This window comes from Moschus berezovskii, chromosome 9 (genome assembly GCF_049115385.1).
Source record: "Moschus berezovskii isolate FMDL1 chromosome 9, NW_MosBer_1.0, whole genome shotgun sequence".
NCBI classification, from domain to species: domain Eukaryota; kingdom Metazoa; phylum Chordata; class Mammalia; order Artiodactyla; family Moschidae; genus Moschus; species Moschus berezovskii.
Genome location: NC_142468.1, coordinates 56,092,923 through 56,109,166, shown reverse-complemented (window position 1 = coordinate 56,109,166; position 16,244 = coordinate 56,092,923). Strand labels below are relative to the sequence as shown.

The window sequence follows — 16,244 nt, the reverse complement described above, 5'->3', positions numbered from 1 at the left end:
GGTGGAGAATCCTACCAAATTATAGTGTATGACATGATTCCATTTAATTCCCAGTGCTTGATGGAAGGCTTTAATGGTTTTATTTTCCTTCCTCAGATTTTAATAGCAGACACTCTTACATTAAATATTGTTTACTTAATTTTTAGAACAACTGTGTTGGCAGTTTTTTTTCCTTTGCTTGTTTCTCAAGTCTGGTTATATGCCTAAGGAGTTTCGGTAACTAATCTGGAGAACTGGAAGTGAAAGGAGGATGAGGGGTTTATAGTTAATCTTACTTTTAGCCCAGTGCAGTCCAGTACACGTATAATGCAAGTCATATGTGTAATTTAAATTTTCTAGTAAATACATTAGCAAGGTAAGAAAAGAGGAAATTAACTACTAAAATTAATAATATTTTATTTAACTTAACGTACCCAAAATATTATCATTTCAACATGTAATTAAAAATTGTTACAATATTTTATATCCATTTATTTTTTCCTAAGTCTTCAAAATTTGGGGTATGTTTTACACTTACAAATACATTTAGGTTCATGCTATCCACGTGTTAAGTACTGGTAACTCTTAGGTTAGACCTCTCCTTTCTCTATCTTCTTGTGTGGGTATATGTGTGTTTTCCTCCATTTGAGCTGTTTTGTATTGGTGGTTAAATAATTTTATCTTGCTTTAGTTATACAGTAATTTCCTGGAGCAATTTGGAAACTTAGCTTATAGGTTGCCACTGCTTGAAATGATGGTCCAGAGGAAAATATGTTTAGTTTTAGCACTAAGCGGGTTTCATGTCAGTAGTTGCAGATACCGTATTTCATTGGTTCTAAGATTTACATTTATTTCACACTTTAATATATTTGAAAATAGGATGTATATTATTATTGGTGGTATGACGTTTAATCGGCAGTGCTTAATATTACCTTTCAAATTGTGGTTTCTTAAATTTGATGAAATGTATTATTGAATTACCAAGCAACTATGGTATTCATCGTTCAGATAATTTGAAGTCTCACTAGGCAGAAAATATAATAAAATTTGATGTTTATCCATGTTGTGATGTAACAGATGTAACTTGGTTTTTGTTTTAATAGTACTTAAGTATGATTGACCTTTTGGAGTCAGTGGATTACATGGTTAGAAATGCTCCTTACAGAAAATATAAGCCTTATTTACCACTTCATACCAATGGTCGACAATGGTAAGTTAGAATTTTTAAAAAATATTTTATGTAATCATATGATTAGGAACTCTCAGAGCTAACAGACCTTTAAAGACATGTAATGAAGCCACTTTTTTTTTAATAGACATTGGAGGGATATCTTTTATATTATGTCCTTGTTACTTTTTTTTAATAAACACATTCTCTTGTACTCTTGCTCCTAGATTAAATTCTTAGCATTCAAGATTTTCAACATTTTTTTGATCATGTTGCCCTTCAGTCATGCTTGTGAACTCAGTGTCACAAATATATTGGGATACTATTAATTTCACACAGCATGTCATTTTGTGTCTTTATTATTTTGCTTTGACATATCCTCTTCCTAATGGTTTGCTTGTTTCATAATGTATTTAGGTCAGAGAATTGAAGTATTGGGGAACTGAAATGTTATGGCTGAACCTTTGTAAGAATACAGTTAATAAGAACAAAAAAAGTAACAGTGTAGCTGTAAAATGTCAATGCTATTTTCCTGCTCTTTTAAACCTTCGTATTCCAATGTGCATTAACAAAATTTGATTTGCAGGTGGAAATACGCAATTGATTCTGTTCTTGAAGTTCATATAAGAAGGTATACACGAATGTGGTCATGGAGTAACATAAAAAAACACAGGCAATTGCTCAAGAGTTATAAAAGTGCCTATAAAAATAAGCTAATCCAGACTAAAGTCCCAGAAGAAATACAGAAACAAATTCAGGTATATCTTGCATGTATTGGGAAGCTGTTATTTGTTAAATCATCCTTAAGTATTAATTTTTCTAGATATAAATTGAAAGACAATTTTAGGAGGAACAATACTGAGTTCTTTTTGCGAGTACTGTATGGAAAATGCAGTGTTTTTACCTGTTCTTTCCCTTTAAAGGTACCTTCCTAATATCAGCCTACTATAAACTATTTGGAGAAATGTGTTTAATTTTTATAATAATAATATTTAGAAAATCAGTATCAGAGCTGTTTAAATATGTAATTATTATTAGCTTAATATGTATTGTTTGTTTTGTTAGTGGCTTTTTTTTAAAAGACTTCAAAGTATTTGTAAAAAAATAGTTCTTATTCCTTAAGATAGGAGTCTTAGTTACCCTCTTTTGAAATAGAGAAAAACACTGTACTAAATATATACTTTGCTGAATATCATCTGGTCTTGATTATATCACTAATTTTGCCACATATTCATAGTGTAAAGAATTAATTGTTGTTCTGAAATATATGACAACACTAGTATTACATATTAGAAAAAGCGTCAATTTTCTCAACATCTTAGATCTGTTATTCTCATGTATAAAAGGGAGATAGTATGTATCTTATACTGTTGTGGGAATTGCATGAAATAACAGATAGAACATCTGACAAACAGGTCACCCAGTACATATTAGATTCCCCTTACATAAATTCCCCAAGTCAGTTTCTACTTTAGCATACTTGATTTGAAAAATTTTACATTCTTAAATTTTGTATTTTATTAAGGTGCCTTTAGTATAATGATTGTAAAAACATAGAGAAGACGGAGTCCAAAGTAACAACCATAAGGCTAATATGTAAAACAGGTCCCCTTCTTAAATATTTTTGTTTCCATTTGTATGTATGGCTGTCTCTGTATTGTTGTGGTTTCATTAAAATTCTTACTTTCATATTTAACGAGGATTTACTTTTTTGCAAAACTGTTCTCATTGCAAAATGTAAAAGCCAAATATCTGTTCACATTTATACTTACACTTTTGTTAGATCACAAATACTGTTTGTTCATGGACTGGAATAAGCCTAGAAATATAGATGAAAAAAATTTGTTTAATGACCATTTTCTTTGTTTACAAGTGTCCCTTTGTTTTATAGGACTTGGAGAAGATACTCGATGTTTTTAACATAATTTTAGCAAGGCAACAAGCACAAGTTGAGGTAATCATTTTTATTAGCTGATTTTATATTTTAAATGGGTTTATACTACTCCTTTAAACTGGAATCAAGAATTTAAGTTGCACAGAGAGTTGTTTAGATTTACTTAAATGAGAATAAAGGTTGAGTTTTCATGGCTCAGTCTCAGGAAAAAAATAAAATTGGAGTATTGGGGGAAAAAAAACCTCAGTAGTATGAAGGGGAAAAATTTCTAATTTTATAACAAAATTTTTGCTAATTCCCCAAAAGAAAGTAAGTAAAAGTCAAACGTCCTAGCAACACAGTATGCAGGTGTTAACATTTTGATATGTAGGCTTCTAGTTTTTCTCTCATGCATATGTACCTAGTTACTTAGGCTTTGTAGCCCCTATTTCTTTCCCTTTATTTCCTCTTCCTTCTCTTCCTTCACCCGTCTTCTTTTTTCCCTCCTTCTCTCTTCTTCTCTTCCTTCCTTCCTTTTCTTTTTTTCTAAAATTAGATTCAGTCTCTTTGTAATATTTTCAGTATTTACAGTCTCTTTGTAGTAATAATTACTGACGTACCTTACTTGGTAACTTCTCCTCATTTCTATTATTCTGTAACATAACTTTTTTGGTAATTAAGAGATAGGGAGATTGTGATGAACATGTGCACAGTGCTGTATTTAAAAATGGATCACCAATAAGGACCTACTGTATAGCAGATGGAATTCTGCTCAATGTTATGTAGCAGCCTGGATGCCAGGGAAGTTTGGGGGAGAATGTATACATATGTATGTATCGCTGAGTCCGTTGCTGTTCACCTGAAACTGTCACAGCACTGTTCATCGGCTTTGTTGTTGTTCAGGCGCGCAGTCACGTTTGACTCTTTGCGACCCCAGGTACTGCAGCATACCAGGGCTCCCTTCCCCTCACCACCTCCCAGAGTTAGCCCATTCCATGTCTGATTTTCATTGGTGATGCCATCCAGCCATCTCACCCTCTGTCACTGCCTTCTCCTCCTGCCTTCGATCTTTCCCAGCATCAGGGGCTTTTCCAATGAGTTTGGCTCTTCTAAGGTGCATTTCAGCTGCTGAGGAACATGAGGGCATCAACCAGAAAGATAACTGAGGAAAAGTATACCAGGCAGAAGTAGAGCAAGCTGAAAGGTTTTGGCTAGGAGCACATATGACTCATTCAGGGAACTAAGGAGAGCGGTGAAAGAGGAGACACTGGTGGCTGTGGTTAATGAGGTCAGAGAAGTAAGGTGGTGGAGGAGTGGGAGAGGTGCTTGTCAGTATCGGGGCGGATGTCAGGTTGTGTAAAGTGTTTTAAGCAGTTGTGTGGATTTGGGCTTATATTCTGAATTGAGGAGCCATTTTGAGAACAGAATGATACAGTCCACTGTAGGTTTTTAAACTTACTCTGACTGCTCCTTTGAAACAAAAGCCCGAAGAGGGACAGCAAGGATGAAAACAGGGAGGACAATTAGGATGCTATTGAAATATTTGAGGTGAGAGATAATAGAAGTTTGGCTGAGAATAGTGGCAGTGGAGATGATGAGAAAGGTTCAAACTCTGGAAATATTTTGAAGATAGAGCCAGTATTTCTCATCTAATTAGATATGGGTTTTATGAAAGAGAAGTTGGAAGTGACTATAGGGATTTTGGCTTGGAGCAGTTGGGAAGGATGGAGTTGCTGTGAAATGGGATGGGGAAGACTGGATGGAACATGCTTGGGTGAGATGGGAGAAGATCAGGATTTCTTTCTGGGACTGATAGTTTAAGCTATCATACATTAACTTGGAGATAGGGAGTGTGCAGTTGGATGCGTGAATGTGGAGTTTGGAAGAGAGGTCTGTGCTGGATATATGTACACATTTAGAAGGGGTCAGCACATAGATGTTATTTAAAAAGCCATGGCACTGGATGAGATCACCTGAGTTAGAGTACCTGGAGTCCAAAGACCCAAAGTCTTTGTATTGTTTATAGGTCAGAGAAGTGAGAGCCTTGGCTACCATGGAGGAGTTGCCAGAGAGGTGGGCTGAAAGCTCTATGACTGTAATAACCTCAAAGTCAAGTGAAGAAAGGATGTCAGGGAACAGGGAGTGATCAGCTGTGACAGATGCATCTCATTGGTCAACTGAAATGAGGACTGAGGATTTATCAAATTTGGGATGTTTCAGCCATTATTTCTTCAAATAATTTTTTAATTCCTATTTCTTCCTTCTTTCCTTCTTGGTCTCCAAATTTCAAATGTGTATATTATATATATATACACACAACACAAAGATGTATGTGACCACAAGTTCTTGAGGTCTTGTTCATTTTTTTCCTTTAATCTTTTTTCCTCTCTTCTGATTGGATAGTTTCTCTTAATCTGTTTTCAAGCTTACTTTTCCCTCTGTCATCTCCATTTTACTGTTGAACCCATCTTCATTTTTTAATTTCAGATATTGTATCTCCAGGTCTAAATTTCTTATTGAATTCCTTTCTATAGTTTCCATTTCTCTACTGAAAATTTCAGTCTTTTTAGTAATTTCTAATGTATTTCTGTTTATCTCATGTAACGTGGATACAGTGACTCTTTGTTAGTTTAAGTGTCTTGATTATATGACTATTGGCATCTGTAGACCTTTTCCCTTGAGAAATGGTCACATTTTTCTTTTTTTCTTTGTTTTGTTTTTGTTTGTCAGGTAATTTTGGATTGTATTCTGGATGATGTGATTATTATACTGTGTGTCCTTTGGAAAATGTTTGATATTTTGTATTAACACACAGTCTGGTTTGGTTTTGATTTTAAGTTGTGTTTTGCCTTCTGTGGATAGTGGTTTAAATCTCAGTTCAGTTCTTTCAGCCTTTGGTGTGATGGTTTGAGTCTGTTTTGCACATGAGTAATATAGGAGTTTGAGACTCGTGCAGATGATTTATATCCTGCTTCAGGTCTCTAAACTTTTGCTGCTTTCATTTAGATCAGTTTCATACTAAACTGAAAGTTCATCATTTTATTTAGCCATAAAGAAACCATTTAAAGAGCAAATTTTATAGGGTATTATAGGTAGAAATTTGATAGGAATGAGAGAAAGTGGAAGATGAGGAATTGGAGAGAGTAAGCACAGGCAGTCCTGATACTTCATTGTAAGTGGAAAACAAGATAAAGTGTGGCAACTGGTGGGCATTGTGGAGTCAAGGAAAGGTTTTCTAAGTTACTTTTGTGGCTCAGATGGTAAAGAAACTGTCTGCAATGCAGGAAACCTGGGTTCAATCCCTGAGTAGGGAAGATCCTTGAAGAAGGGAATGGCAACCCACTCCAGTATTCTTGCCTAGAGAATTCCATGGACAGAGGAGCCTGATGAGCTACAGTCTATGGAGTTGCAGAGAGTCGGACATGACTGAGTGACTAACACTTGTTTCTTTTTAAAAAAATTCTGTGTTCTGTTTTATATAGTATTCCATAGAATTGTTTATCCAACATAATTTTGAATAACCGACTAGTGTTCCATTCTGTTCGTGTACTAGAATTTGCTTCACAATTTCCTCCTGGTTATATTTAGTTATAAACGACACTACAGTGAGTAGCCTTGTCATTACATTTACTGAAGCATTTCTAATTTTTTTAAGGGCAAATTCCCCAAGGTGGGTCTGAGAGTGTCTGACTATTTTAAAAGGTATTTGCTACTGCTGTGGATTGTTCCTGTGAATTAGAGGAGTAGTTTTTCCAGAAGAAACAGTTAATTCCAATCCTCCTTAAATTAAGTGGCTTCAATTTAATTGGATATTCTTAATAACACTTACCAGTTGCTTGAAAATTGAAGGAAGAAGATAAATTATTAGTTGTTGTAGCTAAAGAAGGGTGGGATGTAGATGAAGAGATGACGATTAGATTCATCCAAAATTAATGCTTTTTCGTTATAATAGAAAATCTGCAGGGCCAGAGAGTTTATAATGTAGGCTGAGAATTGGCTGAAGTTATTTACCTTGGCCCCTTAGCTAGATAAGGGAGGGAAGTGAAGGCAACAGAGGTGGTATTTAAAAGGAAAAAGTGAAAGGGATCTGCATCCCTCTTCATATCAGGTTTTATACACAGTGATTGTAAAAGTTATTTTTGGTCTCATATAGATATATTTTACTGTGAAAAATAAAAATGCATACTAATCTATGCTAGGAGAACAAAGAAATGAAATATTGTTTCATATAGAAAACAAACCAGCCAGCTATATATATTTTTTACCCATTACATTTCTGACTCTTGAAGATGGATTAAGCTTGACAAAAGATAGTTACAACTGAGATATAACTGAGACCATCAAAGATTTTGTGGACGGATATAGACCTGTTTCCCTATATAATATCTAATTGTCAAAGATAGCTTAGTTTAAATTGAGTTGTTAATCAAACTATTCTCTTTACTATATAATTCAGCTCTTTAACGTCTCTTTTGGATTATTTTACTTTTTGGTATACACTGAAGCTTTCAGTATGTTACCAATTCACTACCAATTTAAAATATTTTAAATTTAAAGTGGGAAAATTATTTACTTATTCAGGGAATGAGAAGATAGAGTCTAAATTACTTAACCCCTTTATTCTTTTTATCCTTTCGTTTTCCACTCTTGAGTTACTCATCTGTATTTTACAGATGAATTTAAAAAGGGGTGAAGACAAGGAGCAGCAGATAAACCAAGATTTGTTGAGAAAGAGGATGAAATGAGATTTGAGCACTTTCTAATTTTATTTATATTCTGTCCCCAAACTATGTTCATAGTTAGCAAGTCAACAGTGTGTATGAATCATGAAATAGGATTGTTAAATTTTATTTTTGAGATCACGTATCTTCCTTTCAGGGAACTTTTCATTTTAAAAACCTGCTGTTCTCTTGACTTCTTACCTTATAAATTTAGAAAACACATTGCTCAGAAGAATTTTACTTGAAACCTTATCTGAATCACTCACAAAATGCAACTTCATCAGCAAGCTGTCAGTACATGTGGAAAGTAATTAATAGTGAGATTGTATTAACCAGATAATGCTGAGAATCAGTTCAGAAGGAACTAGCTGTATTGACTGCTTTTAACTTAATGTAGTGTTAAAAAAAATGTAACCACTGTTCTTACCTGCCTGGACCTGTGAAAGTGAAGAGGGCATTTATTCTTTAATTAAATTTTTTAATTTTTACTTTTTAGGTGATTCGATCAGGGCAAAAATTGAAGAAAAAGTCTACTGACACAGCCGAGAAACGTGGAGGCTGGTTTAGTGGGTTTTGGAGTAAGAAGGAATCAAAGAAAAAAGATGAAGAATCTTTGATTCCTGAAAGTAAGTTCCAAGTCGTATGACTTATTGCACGCTGATAAGGAAAAAATATATAAATTTTGCATTAGCTAGTTAGTTGAATTTTGTTTTGTAATAATTTTGAAGTAAAAGTAGCTCAGTATAGTAAACTTATAGGCAGATATATAAAAATGGAACATTTCCATGTTTATTTAAAAAGAAGCTTTGAATTTTTGAGAAAAGTCATTTGTGTAAAAATTTGAAAGTTGAAATTCAGAAATCTCACCTGTAGCATTCTTTATTGTTGCTTTTTACATGGATATTTAATTAGATGTTTCACTTAATTTTTAAAATACTTAGGAAATTGTAAAATTGCAGTGTGACACATGAATTGCCTTAATGTTATATCTGCATTTTCTTGACCTAAATAAGCAAAATACATGATGTTTAACAAGTCAGCATAGTATACTAGAGGAAATTACTTTGCTGCTTTTGCTTCAGTGTTTGTGTCTATAAATTTAGGCCACCTGTTAACTTGGTTTGATTTTATTCACAGTCTCTGTAAGACTGAAGCAGTTGATTTCTTAAAATATTGTCTTTTTATAGCTATTGATGACCTTATGACACCAGAGGAAAAAGATAAGCTCTTCACGGCTATTGGTTATAGTGAGAGCACCCACAACCTAACTTTACCCAAGCAGGTAATTATTTAGGTGGTAATTATTCAGGTGGTCTCATTTTTCTGTATTATCTTGAATTGGATTAAACAAGTTATTGATTTTTAGAGTAGCTGATAAAAATATGTTGCAGTTTGTTTCTGCTTTGTTGTTGTTCAGTTACTAAGTCATGTCCGACTGTTTGCCACCTCATGGTCTGCAGCACACCAGGCTCCTCTGTCCTCCTCTACTTCCCAGAATTTGCTCAAATTCATGTCCATTGAGTTGGTAATGCTATTCCAGCACCACAGTGTGAAAGTTTTGCTTTACTGTTTGTTAAATGTTTCAGTCAGACCTTAACCATTTAAAACTGTCTCCAACTTTCAATTTACTTGCTTTAATGAGTGTGAGAATAACCTGATAAAAAGTACTTATTGCAGAGGTAATTAAGTCTTTTAGAATTTTATCTTTCTTGTGTGTGTGAAATATAACTCCTGTATGAAAGAGTGAGCAAAATCAAAATGTGTTGCTGATTGGATTTGTCATAAAGCACAACTGTGTAATTACCATCAAGGTTAATTTATGGACCTTGCAATAGATAGGGCATTATTATGAGATCTATCTCTGTTCTTTGAGTGGTTGTATTTTGCTCATTTTCATTGCTGCGTAGGTATTTTCATTTGGAAATACCACTTAATTCATACTTTTTGTTGATTGGCATTTGGGTTGTTCCTGTTTTTTGGTTGTTATGCTGTTAACTGCTTGTAAATGTCTTTTCGTGGGCATATGAGGTTTTCTCCTCATTATGTCCTTTGTAATGGAATTGCTGTATCATAGGATATGAGTATATTTAACTTTAATAGATTCTGCTATATACTTTTCCAATGTGGAAAACATTTCTATCAATAGTATATGAGGATTCTCATTAGTCCACGTCTTTACCAACTCTTATCATTATCAGTCCTTTAAATTTATCCAATCTAAATGGAGAGTATGTAGTATTTCATTGTGGTTTTAATTTCTATTTCTTGGATAACTGAAGAGGTTTTTCACTTTTTTGTATATCTTCTTTTGTGAAGTGGCTTTTGAGTCTCTTGTTTCTTATTGGGTTGTCTTTTTCTTGATGATTTGTAGAAGTCTTTTATGTATTTGTTACATTAAATTACACGACATCCCTAGAAATTATTCATCTTATAACTGGAAGTTTGTAGCTTTGACTGCCTCCATGTATTTCCCCAAAACCCTGCTCCCTGTTCCTAGTAACCGCTAGTCTATTCTCTGTTTCTGTGAGTCTTATCTTTTTAGGTTTCACATATAACTGACTGACTTAGCATAATGTCTTCAAGCTACATTCATGTTGTTGCAGGATTTTCTGCCTTTTTTATGGCTAAGTAATATACCATTATATATATTATATATATATACCATGTATAAGTAATATATAATTCATTGACTATGCCAAAGCCTTTGACTGTGTGGATCACAATAAACTGTGGAACATTCTGAAAGAGATGGGAATACCAGACCACCTGACATGCCTCTCGAGAAACCTGTATGCTGGTCTAGAAGCAACAGTCAGAACTGTACATGGAACAACAGACTGGTTTCAAATAGGAAAAGGAGTACGTCAAGGCTGTATATTGTCACCTTGCTTATTTAACTTCTATGCAGAGTATATCATGAGGAACGCTGGGCTGGAAGAAGCACCAGCTGGAATCAAGATTGCTGGGAGAAATATCAATAACCTCAGATATGCAGATGACACTACCCTTATGGCAGAAAGTGAAGAGGAACTCAAAACCCTCTTGATGAAAGTGAAAGAGGAGAGTGAAAAGGTTGGCTTGAAGCTCAACATTCAGAAAACAAAGATCATGGCATCTGGTCCCATCACTTCATGGGAAATAGATGGAAAAACAGTGGAAACAGTGTCAGACTTTATTTTTTGGGGCTCCAAAATCACTGCAGATGCTGATTGCAGCCATGAAATTAAAAGACGCTTACTCCTTGGAAGGAAAGTTATGACCAACCTTGATAGTGTATTGAAAAGCAGAGACATTACTTTGCCAACCAAGGTCCGTCTAGTCAAGGCAATGGTTTTTCCCGTGGTCATGTATGGATGTGAGAGTTAGACTGTGAAAAAAGCTGATGGCCGAAGAATTGATGCTTTTGAACTGTGGTGTTGGAGAAGACTCTTGAGAGTCCCTTGAACTGCAAGGAGATCCAACCAGTCCATTCTAAAGGAGATCAATCCTGGGTGTTCATTGGAAGGACTGATGCTAAAGCTGAAACTCCAATACTTTGGCCACCTCATGCAAAGAGTTGACTCACTGGAAAAGAGTCTGATGCTGGGAGGGGTTGGGGGCGGGAGGAGAAGGGGACGACCGAGAATGAGATGGCTGGATGGCATCACCGACTCTGTGGACATGAGTTTGAGTGAACTCTGGGAGTTGGTGATGGACAGGGAGGCCTGGCGTGCTGTGATTCATGGGGTCGTGGAGAGTCGGACACGACTGAGCGACTGAACTGAACTGAATATACCATCATGTATATCCACACCACATTTTCTTTATTTTTTCATCTGTCCTTGGAAACTTAGGCTGTTGCAGTGTCTTGGCTGTTGTGAATAATGCTGCAATGAACATGGGGGTGCACATATCTCTTTGGGATATTGATTTTATTTCCTTCAGGTATATATCCAGATGTGGAATTGCTGGATCATGTGATACTTCTCTATTTAATTTTTTAGAAACCTCCTTATTGGTTTTTATACTGATGACACCAATTTGTGGGCTTCCCAGGTGGCTCAGTGGTAAGGAATCCTCCTACCAGTGCAGGAGACTCAGATTTGATCCTTGGGTTGGGAAGATCCTCTGGAGAAGGAAATGGCAACCCACTCTAGTGTTCTTGCCTGGGAAATCCCATGGACAGAGCAGCCTGGTGGGCTACCTTTTGTGAGGTCACAAAAGGGTTGGACACGACTTAGTGACTAAACAACAACAGTACCAGTTTACATTCCCACACACAGTCTACAAGGGTGGGAATGTAAACTGGCATAGAATGATAGCCATTCTAAGAGGTATGAGGGATACCTCATGTCTTTTTTTTCTGTAAAGTACATTGATTGTATTTTCCTCCATATAAAGCTATTGCTTAATCTTTTTAAATTGAAGTATAGTTGATTTACACTGTTATGTTAGTTTCAGGTGTACATCATAGTGATTTAATATTTTTGTAGATTAGCCTCCATTTAAAGTTCTTAGAAAATAATGACTATATTTCCCTGTGACATATAATGTATCTCTGTTGCTTAATTGGATTATTTGTCCTTTTGCTGTTATATGAGTTATATGAGTTCCTTTTGTAGTTTTCTTATGAACCCCTTATCAGGTATGTGGTATGCAAATATTTTCTCCTATTTTGTTGATAGCATTTTCATTTTGTGATTTTTTTTTCTGTGCAGAAGCTTTTTAGTTTGATATTGTCCTGCTTGTTTATTTTTGCTTCTCTTCCTTCTGCTCAGTGTTATATCCATTGAATCATTGTCAAGATTGCCATCAAGGAGCTTTTTCTCTATGTTTTCTTCTAGGAGTTATAGTTTCAGGTCTTACATTTAAGTAATTAATCCATTTCTAGTTATTTTTTGTGAGTGGTGTAAGATAGGGGACCAATTTCATTCTTTTGCACATGAATATCCAGGTTTTTGTACCATTTAATAAAGAAAATCTTTGCCCTATTGAGTATTCTTGATTATTTTGTCAAATATTAATAGACCATATGTGTATGAATTTATGTCTGTGCTCTTGATTAAGTTCTATTGGTTTGTGTGCCTATTCTAATGCTAGCACCATACTGTTTTGATTTCTGTAGCTTTGTAATATAGTTTGAAATTAGGACATGTCATGTCTCTAGCTTTGTTTTTTTTTTTCCCCTCAAGATTGCTTTTGCTATTCAGGGTCTTTTGTAGTTCCATGCAAATGCCATTGCAGTCATGTAGAGATTGAGTTGAATCTATAGATTACCTTGGGTAGTATGTACATTTTAAGAGTCCATAAATAAGACATAGCTTTTCTGTTTATGTTTTCTTTAGTTTCGTTCATGACTATCTTTTAGTTTTCGTGTAGAGATCTTTCACCTCTTTGGTTAAGTTTATTCCTAAGTATTTTATTGACTTTTTGCTGTTGTAAATGGGATCACTTAAAATTCTTTTCTCAAATAACTCATTAGTGTATAGAAACACAACTGATTTTCACTTGTTAATTTTGTATCCTGCAAGTTTACTGAATTTTTTCATTAGTTCTTTTTTTGATGGAATCAAGGATTTTCTCTATGTAAAATGATACCATGTGCAAAGACAGGAATTTTTCCTTCTTCCTTTCTGATTTGTATACATTTTGTTTCTTTTTCTTGCCCGATTGCTCTTGCTATCATATCAGATACTATGTTTAATAGTAGTGGTGAGCGTGGGCACCCTTATCTTATTCATAATCTTAGAGCAAGAACTTTTTACCTTTCAACATTGAGTATGATATTAGCTGTGGGCTTGTCATGCTGAGGTTCATTCTTTCTATATCAAATTTCTTGAGAGTTCTTATTTTGAATGGGTGTAGAATTGTGTCAAATGCTCTTTTTTTTTTAAATCTATTGAAATAGTCATGTGATTTTTATCCTTTTATTCATGTGATGTGTTCAGTCAGTTCAGTTCAGTCGCTCAGTCGTGTCTGACTCTTTGCGACCCCATGAATCACAGCACGCCAGGCCTCCCTGTCTATCACCAACTCCTGGAGTTCACTCAAACTCATGTCCACAGAGTCAGTGATGCCATCCAGCCATCTCATTCTCTGTCGTCCCCGTCTCCTCCCGCCCCCAATCCCTCCCAGCATCAGAGTCTTTTCCAGTGAGTCAGCTCGTCACATGAGGTGGCCAGAGTATTGCAGTTTCAGCTTTAGCATCAGTCCTTCCAATGAACACCCAGGATTGATCTCCTTTAGAATGGACTGGTTGGATCTCCTTGCAGTGCAAGGGACTCTCAAGAGTCTTCTCCAGCACCACAGTTCAAAAGCATCAATTCTTCGGCGATCAGCTTTCTTCACAGTCCAACTCTCACATCCATACATGACCATGGGAAAAACCATGGCCTTGACTAGACGGACCTTGGTTGGCAAAGTAATGTCTCTGCTTTTTTATATACTATCTAGGTTGGTCATAACTTTCCTTCCAAGGAGTAAGCGTCTTTTAATTTCATGGCTGCAATCAGCATCTGCAGTGATTTTGGAGCCCCAAAAAATAAAGCCTGACACTGTTTCCACTGTTTTTCCATTTATTTCCCATGAAGTGATGGGACCGGATGCCATGATCGTTGTTTTCTGAATGTTGAGCTTCAAGCCAACCTTTTCACTCTCCTCTTTCACTTTCATCAAGTATTAAAATAACTTATATAACACATCACATCTGCTTATCAATAACCTCAGATATGCAGATGTGATGTGTTACTTAAGATATTTTCATTTGTTGGACTAACTTCACATCCTTGAGAGGAATCCTAATTGATTATGGTGTATGGTATTTTTACCCACTCCAGTGCTCTTGCCTGGAAAATTCCATGGACAGAGGAGCCTGGTAGGCTACAGTCCATGGGGTCTCAAAGAGTCATACATGACTGAGCGACTTCACTTCCTTTCTTTCTTTGATTATTCATTCAATCTCCTTCATCATTGGTTTATTCAGATTTTCTGTTTCTTCATGATTATATGATTCTCAGTATTTATCACTTTCTTCTAGATCTTCCAATTTGTTGGTGGATAGCTGTTCATAGTAATCACTTAGGATCTTTGGTATTTTTATGATATCAGTTTTTATGTCTCTTCTTTAATTTATCGTTTTATTTATGTGTTGTCTTTTTTTGTTGTTAGTCTATGTAAAGTTTGTCAGTTCTGCTTTTCTTTTCAAAGAACCAATTCTTAGTTTTGTTAATCTCCATTGTGTTTTTATTTTTCTATTGTATCCTCTATTTCATTTATTTCTGCTGTAATCTTTATGATTTCCTTTCTTCTTCTAACTTTGGGCCTCGTTTGTTCTTTCATAATTCTTTAAGGTGTGAAACTAGGTTGTTTACTTGAGATCTTTCTTTTTTCTTGATGTAGGCATTCATCACTATAAACTTTGCTCTTAAAACTGCTTTTGCTGCATCCAGTAAGTTTGGTATGTTGTATTCCCATTTTTGTTGTCTCATAATAGTTTTTGTTTTCCATTTTGATTTCTTTCTTGATCCAGGAGTATATCCACGAGTGTGTTGTTTAATTTCCATGTATTTGTGAATTTTGTAGTGTTCTTATTATTGACTTTTAGTTTCATTTCATTGTGGTTGGAAGATACTTGATATAAAGTGTACTTTCTTGAATATTTCGAGTTTTTTTTTTTTTTGTGGTTGAATGTATGATCTGTCCTAGAAAATGTTCCATGTATTCCAGAAGAATATTCTGTTGCTATTTGGTGGAACATTCTATGTATGTCTGAGAAGTCCATTTGGCTTGTAGTGTTATTCATATCCATCGTTTCCTCATTGTTTCTATCTGGATGATCTCTCCCTTGTTGAGAATGGAGTATTGAAGTCCCCAGTTAATATTATATTGCTGTCTATTTCTTTTGGTTCTGTTAGTATATGACTTATACATTTAGCTCCAGTGGGTACACGATATATTTATAATTGTTACCTCTTCTTGATAGTTTGACCCCTTTATCATTATATAATGACCTTCTTTGTCTTTTCTGACCATTTTTAACTTAAAGTCTATTTTTTTTTATGGTGTAGGTATAGCTGTCCTGTTTTTTTGGTTAACGTTTGCTTGAAATATCTTTCTGCATCTCTTCACTCTGTCTGTGTGTGGCCTTAAAGCTAAAGTGAGTCTCTTGTAGGCAGTATACCATTGTATCTTTTTTTTTTTTAAATTCAATTTGCCAGTTCCTGTCTTTTGATTGGAAAATTTAATTCATTTACTTTTAAAGTAACTACTGATAGATAAAGATTTACTATTTACATTTTGTCAGTCATTTTCTGACTCTTCTATAGATTCAGTGTTCCTTCTTCTCTTCTTGTGTGGTTTGATGAGAATCATCTTTCTGGTTATCTGTCCTACCTTTAGTCTTGACCTATCAATATTGGGAGCAGGATTTATTTTTCTCCATGTCTTATTAACTCTCCAAAGTCATTAAGCAGATGTTCTTTGAATTTTGTTCAGTTTTTGAGCTAGATGATTGATCTGAATTAAT

General features: G+C 35.0%; 1 protein-coding gene across 1 annotated transcript in view; it reads left to right on the top strand.

Annotated features, from left to right (window-relative positions):
• VPS13C (vacuolar protein sorting 13 homolog C) overlaps positions 1-16,244 on the top strand; it is a 181,163-nt gene that overhangs the window by 43,663 nt on the left and 121,256 nt on the right. The window contains exons 12-16 of the mRNA XM_055437136.2: positions 1,083-1,189; positions 1,734-1,905; positions 3,039-3,101; positions 8,238-8,367; positions 8,929-9,023. Coding sequence (XP_055293111.2) covers positions 1,083-1,189; positions 1,734-1,905; positions 3,039-3,101; positions 8,238-8,367; positions 8,929-9,023 — 567 coding nt within the window. The remainder of the gene's footprint in view (positions 1-1,082; positions 1,190-1,733; positions 1,906-3,038; positions 3,102-8,237; positions 8,368-8,928; positions 9,024-16,244) is intronic.